An 8846-nucleotide genomic window follows, 5' to 3' on the forward strand; every position below is an offset into this window, starting at 1 on the left:
CTCTACTAAAAATATAAAAAATTAGCCAGGCGTGGTGGCACATGCCTGTAATCACAGCTACTCGGAAGGCTGAGGCAAAAGAATCACTTGAACCTGGGAGGTGGCGGTTGTGGTGAACCGAGATCACGCCATTGCACTCCTGCTTGGGCAACAAGAGTGAAACTCCATCTCAAAAAAACAAAAAAAAAGAAACAAAGAAAAAAAAATTAGTGTAGCTTACGTGAACAGTGTTGGTAATGCCTACTGTAGTGTACAGCAATATCCTAGGCCTTCAAGGTGACTCAGCACTCAGTACTGACTCACCCAGAGCGACTCCAGTCCTGCAGGCGCCTCTCAGAGTAAGTATCCTACCAAGGTACGCCATTTATCTTTATACAGCATTTTCACCAGACCTTCTCTTGGTATACTTGTCATTTGTTACAGTCACCTGCAATATTCAGTGCAGTAAAATGCTGTACAGGTGTGTAGCCTAGAAGCTATAGGCTATACCGCAGAGCCCAGGTGTGTAGTGGGCTACACCATCTAGGCTGGTGTAAGTGCATTCTGTGATGTTTGCACAACAGAAAAGATCAGCAAACAAGGCATTTTCAGGACCTAGCTCCATCTTTAAGCAAGGCATGACTGTATGTACAATCCAAAAATCTAAAATCCGAAATGCTCCAAAATTTGAAACTTGTTTCTGAACTTCTTTTTAGAAATGGGGTTATGGCTACGTTGCCCAGGCTGGCCTTGAACTCCTAGGCTCAAGCTGTCCTCCCACCTCGGCCTCCCAAGGCTGGCCTTGAACTCCTAGGCCCAAGCTGTCCTCCCACCTCGGCCTCCCAAGGCTGGCCTTGAACTCCTAGGCCCAAGCTAACCTCCCACCTCGGCCTCCCAAGGCTGGCCTTGAACTCCTAGGCCCCAAGCTAACCTCCCACCTCGGCCTCCCAAGGCTGGCCTTGAACTCCTAGGCCCAAGCTGTCCTCCCACCTCGGCCTCCCAAGTAGCTGTGACTACAGGAGCTTGGCACCACGCCCAGCTTGAAACTTTCTGAGCACCAATGTGACACGTAGAAGCACTGCTCACTGGAGTAGTTCAGAGTTTCAGATTAGGCATGTCCAACCAATAAGGTTAAAGCAAATATTCCAAAAATTCACAGATTTCAAAACCCCAAAACCAACCAAAATCTGAAGCACTTCTGGTCCCAACTGTTTGAGATAAGGGAATAACCAGCCTGTATATAGGCTCAGACCTTTACAACTTCTAAACCTTTTCTCATATTTATGTAAATTTTTAATTCACAAATAAGATCCATACATAAAGATGTACTTATCCTAAGTATACAATTTAGGTAATTTTCACAATGTGAACACACTCATCTAAGCAGCACCTAGATGAAGGAACAGGACATCGTGAAGCCCCCTTTGTCAAGACCTGCCAGTCCCCACCCAAGAGTAACCACTATCCTGGCCTGGAACAGTTTTGCAAATGGAATCATGGTATTTTGTATTTGTCAACTTTAGCGCCACATTAAATCTGTAAGGTTTATCCATGACGTTAAGTATAATTGTAGATTGCTTGTTTTCTCTGTGGAAGAACACTCCATCATTTCACTACACCGTAATGTATTCATCCATCAGCTGTTGATGGGCATTTGGGTAGTTTCCAGTTTGCAGCTATGAGCATTCTTGTATACCTGTCATTCCTATTGAATACATGCTTAGCAGTAAACTTGCTGAGTCACAGTGTATGTCTATGCTCAGCTGCCGTAGCTACTGCCAAAAAGGTTTTCAGAGTAGCTGTAACAACACACACTCTGAGTGCAGAGTTTCTGGGCTCCATTTGTTCCATGTCCACACCAACACTAAGTATTAACTCAAATAGTTAACTGGCTTAAGGCTAAATTATTCAATATTTATTAGGCTCCAGCCTCTCCCTGAAAAATTTACAAAAGGATAGGTTTTTTTGTTAAGAAGATGAAGGCTTAGCTTACTTTCTAAACTTAAAGGGAAAAATGTTTTAATCAAATTATACACATTGCAGCCAGAATTTTCTAACAAAGAAGTCATCTTTATTTCTCCCTTTGCTATTAATAATATTTTCTGAAGCCACCATAAGTGGGAACAAATTCTCTGTACAAAACAAATCATGTGGCTTTCTGACTGCCCTATACGCCACGTTGATTACCTCAACTCTGAAGAGCTAAATGGTCTAAAACTCTGGGAAAAATCCAAATCAAGTGTTTGTGCTCAGCAAGAACCAAATGCATTTGGTCACTTCCATACAATATAGTATTGATCAACAGCCTTGAACAGCACGTGTGCTAACATTTCAAACAACAGCATGTTCCCTGGGGGGCTGGATCTTCCTCTTCATGTATTCCAGTCATGCTCAACAAGAGGTAATTAGAAAGTTTCTCATGAGTTATAACATTAAAAAATGTTTTTATGAAGCCAGTAAGTTGCAATAATACCTCTTCTGTCACAGTAGATGTTGTAATTACAATTAGTGTGCTTGCATTTCATAATTAGAAAATAAACTAATTTCTATTTAAATGCAATATAGGTATTTATAAACACCAGACCTTAACAAATTAGCCATAAGGTTACTGTTCATTAGGCAAAAGAATCAGCAAGCAACATCCCAGCGAGTCATAGCTTATTTGATGACTTGGAATTCACTGCTATGACACTGACCATGACAAACAGGTTCCTGGTTAGGGTAGGTACTGTGACTTGGATTAACTATCTTACTGAAAACAATGCAAAACGCCAGATAAAATCTAAATACCCTAAACCTTAAGCTCCGAAAACAGGGGGAGCTTTCAGACTAGTTTCTGAAGGAAACACTTAGGCAGAGGGTTGAGAACATGAGAGCATGGAGCTGACCGTGCCCAGGAGGCACTCAGCAACAACACAGCAGAGGTGTCCGTGGGACCCTGCACTCAGATCCTCCCAGCACACAGAGTTTTATGAGTCACCTTACACAGAAACAGGCACCTGCAGAGAGGGGATTATACTCTCAAGGTCAGGAAAAACTAGGTTCATTCGCCAACCCTTCCACACACATTCACGCTCCTGAAAACTGAGAAGGCTGCCCTGGGAAGTTACAATCTCAGACCTACACTGTCAGGAACTTACACACTGGGGACAAACGAGGCTGACCTGAAGCACTGTCCCAACTGGCAGAGTCCTCAGGTGCCCGGCAGAAGGAAACACGTTATGGAGAAAGGAATATCCACGCTGGATTTCAGGAAATGCCCTCTAACGAATTTCAGGAACAATGTCCAGGAAGGATAAACAATATTCAGGCCTCCAAGAAAACTGGAAGATTTGGGCATGAACAAGATATGACAGACACCGCAGACCAGAAAAAAGATGATTTTCTTTAATTGTACTTTAAGTTCTGGGCTACATGTGCAGAACATGGAGGTTTGTTACATAGCTATACACATGCCATGGTGGTTGGCTGCATCCATTCCCCCGTCATCCACATTAGGTATTTCTCCTAACATAGGCTATCCCTCCCCTAGACCCCCACCTACCGACAGTGCCCACTGTGTGATGTTCCCCTCCCTGTGTCCATGTGTTTTCACTGTTCAACTCCCACTTGTGAGGGAGACTACGTGGTATTTGGTTTTCTATTCTTGTGTTAGTTTGCTGAGAATGATGGTTCTGATATTAGAATTACCACATACACTGTAGAACTACATTTAATAAACATGAATAAATAAGTCACACACTAGGAGGTATCTACAGGGAACTGGAAATTATAAAATAAAAAGCAATACAGATTTGAAAAAAAAGCAGAATTTCTAGCAATGATAGACTTCTACAAATGAAAAATAACCAAAATTAGAAACTCAACAGCTGTACGTGGCAGGAGAAGAAGAACAGAACACAGAAAAAAAAAAAAAAGAAATAATATCATTTGGACTATAACACTAAAAAAGAAAAAGCTGGTATGTACAAAAAGTAGGAATTAGAAAATACAGTGAGAAAGTTTAAAGAACACATGATCTGAATTGCTGAAGGAGACAGAACAAGAGAGAGAGTAAGCAAAGATAATGGCAGAAAGTTTTCCAGACTGATGAAAAAGGACAATCCATAGATTCAAGAAGCACAGAGAATCTGAAACAGAGTAAGTAAAAAAGAAAGTTAAATTTAGTTACATCACAGTGAATCTACAGAAAGCCAAATCTACATCTCCTCCCCCAAAAAATGTTTTAGAAGGACACAAGGGAGAAAAAGAGAGATTTCCTTCAGAGGAAAGACTTGAGATGAACCACAGTCCTCTCAACAGCAACAATTCAGAACATAAGATAAAGAAATAACATCTGCGCAGTGCTGAGCAATAATATCAAAAATAACTACCAAACTGAAATGTAATGCTCAGCAAAATATCCCTCAAGGAAGAATAACTTTGTCAGACAGACAGTCTGCCACCAGCAAACGTAAGCCAAAGGAGACTATAAAGGACCTTCTGTAGTCAGAGATAAGCGAAGGCGGCAGTGAAAACTCAGAAGAAACGAAGCATACGAAAGTGGTAAATACGTGGGTACATGTAAATGAATGTGAACTACATTAAAGCAGTGATAACAAAGTCTGGTGGATATTTAAAAGACAGAAACAAAACAAGACATACTGAAAAACGCCGCAAACCACCACCAACAACATACATATCAAGGGGGACTGCACGGAGTTACGCAGGCTGAGGTCTGTATATCACCAACAGAAAAGAAAGTTTCTCTTCAACTTTAGCTTTTAATACATTAATATGCATGATGTAAATTTTAGGGTAACCAGTGAAAGAATATAAAGAGAATACATAAATGCCAACCTTACATAGGGAAAAAACTAAATGAAAGATAAAATATCAATGAAACAAGAGAGAGGAAGAAGAAAACAATGTATGACAAAGTTTGAAAGAATACAGTAGAATGAATCCGAAAAGACCAACAATTACACTGTGTAAACAGAGTACATGCTATGGTTAGAAGTCAAAAATTGGCCAAATTTTATTTATTTATTTATTTATTTATTTATTTGAGACAGGGTCTCACTCTGTCGCCCAGGCTGGAGTGCAATGGTGCAATCTCAGCTCACTGCAACTCTCCCTCCCAGATTCAGGCAACTCTCCTGCCTCAGCTCACAAGTAGCTGGGATTACAGGCATGCACCACCACACCCAGCTAATTTTTGCACTTTTAGTAGAGATGGGGTTCCACTATGTTGGCCAGGCTAGTCTCGAACTCCCGACCTCAGGTGATCTGCTCACCTCTGCCTCCCAAAGTACTGGGATTATAGGAGTGAGTCACCACGCCCAGCCTGGACAAATTAATTTTAAAATACTATATGATATTCATATTACAGAGGTCTAAAACATAAAAAGAGAGATGTTGGAAAGAAAAGATTGAAAAAAGATATAGCAGGCAAATATCAATCAAAAGAACGTTCACATGATTATGCTAAAATGGGACAAATTAGTGTAAGGCAAAAAACATTACTAGAGATTAAGAATGCCACTTCACAACGACACAAGGCTGATTTCACTGGATGACGTAATTTGAAATTTGAATACACCTAATAACATGGCCTCAAGATACATAAAACAAATATTGTCAGAACTACAAGAAATAAATGCACAATAGTAATAGTAGATTTATACACATCTCATTCAGTAATTTATAGAAAAAGCAGGCCAAAATTAGTAAGGATAAGATTTGAACAAGATAACTAATAAATTGCTCGATGGACATACATTGAATACTGCACTGAACAGCTATAAAATATTTTTTTTCAAACATACAGAATATTTACGAAAAAATAGCCTCACAATGGGCTATAAACCAAGTCTTGATGAATTTCAACATATTAAAATCACCCAGACTACATTCTCTAACTTCAAAGCAGTTAAACTAGAAATCAATATACAAAGATAACTATAATGTATCCATGACATTTAAATACATATATATTAATAACCCATGATTCGATAAAGAAAAATATAAAATATTTTAACTAAAAGATTAAAATTATATGTGCCAAAACTTGTGAGATGACACTAAAGCAGTATTTAAGAGAAACATAATCTCAAATGCATAAATTAGAAAAGAAATATGGAAAACGAACAAGCTAAATATTTACACCAAAAAGTTAGAAAAAGAATACAAAATAAACCCAAAGAAAAAGAAAGGAAATGAGAATTATTACAACAATCAAAACAAAAAGAAACAGAAGTGATTAGCAAAATGAAACAATGACATTCTAAACCATGTTTTATAAATTCAAATTTCTAAATCTGTATTTAATAAAAACCCAAAGTAGAGCTGAGGTAATTCCAAGATGTCACAAGCCAAAGAATATAGAATTTAAGTGAAGGATTTAATGCACAGACACACAAGTTAAGTGTGTTTGATGGGTGGGGGCAGAGGGCAGGGAAATATGTGAGGAGACAAACTGCAGATTCAGTTCTACAACAGTATCTACGTGACCATGAAGGTGTTAAAATTAACTTTCTCTTTACTTCATAATATTTTTAAGTGCAGTTGTGATTTCTAAATTCAGTACTTTTATTCGTTATCATGACAGGCAATTCACAACTCATGACTGACTGCTTTCTAAAATTTTCCCTACAGGGTTGGGTGTTCGAAATTGACGAACAGTTTCTTTCACATCAGACTCTGCTGAGTCATGCTTTGGACGTCCACGTAATTTGTTATCTGAAAGTGGTCACTATTGCTTGGGTCAAATGCTAAATGGGGCAGATCACTGGAAGCAGGCATAAGGCTGAGGTGCAGGAAACACATCGCCCCTTTACCACATCACCCATGCTTCAGTGAGGGGGTGGGGCAGGAGGAGGGCAGGAGGGAGCCATGTCCCTGCTGCACAGCAGCTTCTAGGGAAAGCCACTGCCTGGCAAAACCTGCTGCTGCTCCTTGCACCATAAGCTAGCTGTCTTCCTAACTGGCTCCTCTTCTGGGGGCCTTTCTGCAGAAAGAAAGGCAGAGGGGATTTCCTCCTCCTAAAGCCAACAGGCAGCTCACCTAAGGATCCTTCTAGGGCACAGTTTCTCAAAGGAGAGCAATTGTGCAACCCAGGGTACAATGTCAATGTGTAGAGACAATTCTGCTTGTCCTACTGAAGGGAGAGGAGTGGGGCTATCAGCATCTAGTGAGCAGGGGCCAGGGTTTCTGCTAAATATCCCACAATGCATGGGACGGCCCCATAGCAAAGAAATGTGCATCCCAAAACGCCTTCAGTGCCAAGGCTGAGAAAGCCGGCTAGGAGGGTTTGTACTAACAGTTACAACAAATAACCAGGCAAGAAGAAAGTACGCTGAGGGATAGGTGTGGACCAGGAAGGAAAGAGAAAAACAAAGAAAAACCCTTAGAAAGTCAACAAAGGGAAGGGATTTCCTATGTTCATCCTGCCAGGGTAGCAGGGTTCTGAGTGGTTATTTCATGAGAGGAACGTGCATCTATGAACCAAGCACTCTAAGCTAGGTCTCCTTATATACAGAATTACCAAGTAAATTTAAAAAGAACTTTTTTCAAAAGCTGCCAGAACTGACCGTAGAGTGATAGTCTTTCAATAAAACAGGGTACTGTATTATTGCTTCAAAAGCAGACAACGTGATCTTGATCAGTTCTTCTGACGCTGTCAGTCCTAGAAACACAGGTAATTATTATAGGTATTTATTTACATGTTCTAAATCGCAATATCAAAGTACCTCAAACACATAAAATGTTCCACGGTCTACTCACCTATGGCTCCATCTATGTTTGTTTCTCCTGAGTCTACAGATTTAATATGACTCTGAAAAGAACAAATATTTTAATAAATACAGTTTCAAAATAACTCTGAAATAAAATACAGGTAGTTTACATTTTGCCCAAAACTGTACCTAATGCTCTTAACAACTCATAGACAGTAATAAATACTCTACACATATTATAAATACTATTAGTTTTTAAATTACATTTAATAATATATGTAAATTATTAACTATAATCATTTTTAAATATACAAATCACTATCAATGAGATTTAATGTTGGAATACAGTCAGAGTTACTGTAAGCACTTGCAAAAGTGAGAATAATACAACTGATACATAGCCATCTCCAATAACATGCCACGCTCACACGTTTGCCGTATCGGTAGTTAGCTAGAATGGCATCTAACTAGGGGAGACTCATCTCAAAGGAAGGTCAAGCTTAGCTACCCTGAATACAAAGTGTGTCAAGTCAGCAGTTTTGCTCTCAAGGCCTGCCTTCAAATTTCACCACTGTTTTTAGTTCCTGCTAGATGCCTCTTATTCCAATTCCCTTCTTTGTGCTCCCATGCACCTTGCTAGTGTCTCCTTTGCAAGGTGACACCCCTTGCTGTCTGACAGGAAGAATTTCGTAGCTCGGCTGTGAGCTCTCTGAGGCCTCACCTCCCCGGACGAGGGAGTTTCCCAGTCTCTGACCCAATGCTCTGAACAGAAAAGGCATTCCATGAACACCATCTCAATGAAACAACCACTGCCATGCTAGGCAGAGCCCCCACATTACCGTCTGCAAGAACACTGCAACAGAGTTCTTACCCCTAATGAACAAAACCATACATATACATTATTTTATATATGGTAACAAATGGCAAATAAAATATAAGATGACCTTGGAGCTAAAAAATTACTAAGTATAAGCAATTAGCCCACAGTAGAAATTGGTCTAGTGCGCTCCAATGGGATGTCTTCAAAACATCTAATACAGCAGGGCGCGGTGGCTCACGCCTGTAATCCCAGCACTTTGGGAGGCCGAGGCGGGTGGATCACGAGGTCAAGAGATCGAGACCATCCTGGTCAACATGGTGAAACCCCGTCTC

General features: G+C 40.0%; 1 protein-coding gene and 1 long non-coding RNA gene across 9 annotated transcripts in view; one reads left to right on the forward strand and one right to left on the reverse strand.

Annotated features, from left to right (window-relative positions):
• Positions 1 to 8846, reverse strand: part of ULK4 (unc-51 like kinase 4) — a 620462-nt gene that overhangs the window by 412192 nt on the left and 199424 nt on the right. For all 8 annotated transcript variants that reach the window (XR_005202208.1, XM_037742907.1, XM_037742908.1 and 5 more), the window contains 2 exons: positions 7744 to 7795; positions 7551 to 7645 (listed from right to left, as the gene is read on the reverse strand). Coding sequence is in view for 7 of the 8 variants with exons in the window: in XM_037742907.1 (XP_037598835.1) it covers positions 7551 to 7645; positions 7744 to 7795 (147 nt within the window). In the remaining variant the exon portion in view is untranslated. The remainder of the gene's footprint in view (positions 1 to 7550; positions 7646 to 7743; positions 7796 to 8846) is intronic.
• Positions 1 to 8846, forward strand: part of LOC108312811 — a 420933-nt gene that overhangs the window by 362312 nt on the left and 49775 nt on the right. The window lies entirely within an intron of this gene.

This window comes from Cebus imitator, unplaced genomic scaffold, assembly GCF_001604975.1.
Source record: "Cebus imitator isolate Cc_AM_T3 unplaced genomic scaffold, Cebus_imitator-1.0 Scaffold129, whole genome shotgun sequence".
NCBI classification, from domain to species: Eukaryota; Metazoa; Chordata; class Mammalia; order Primates; family Cebidae; genus Cebus; species Cebus imitator.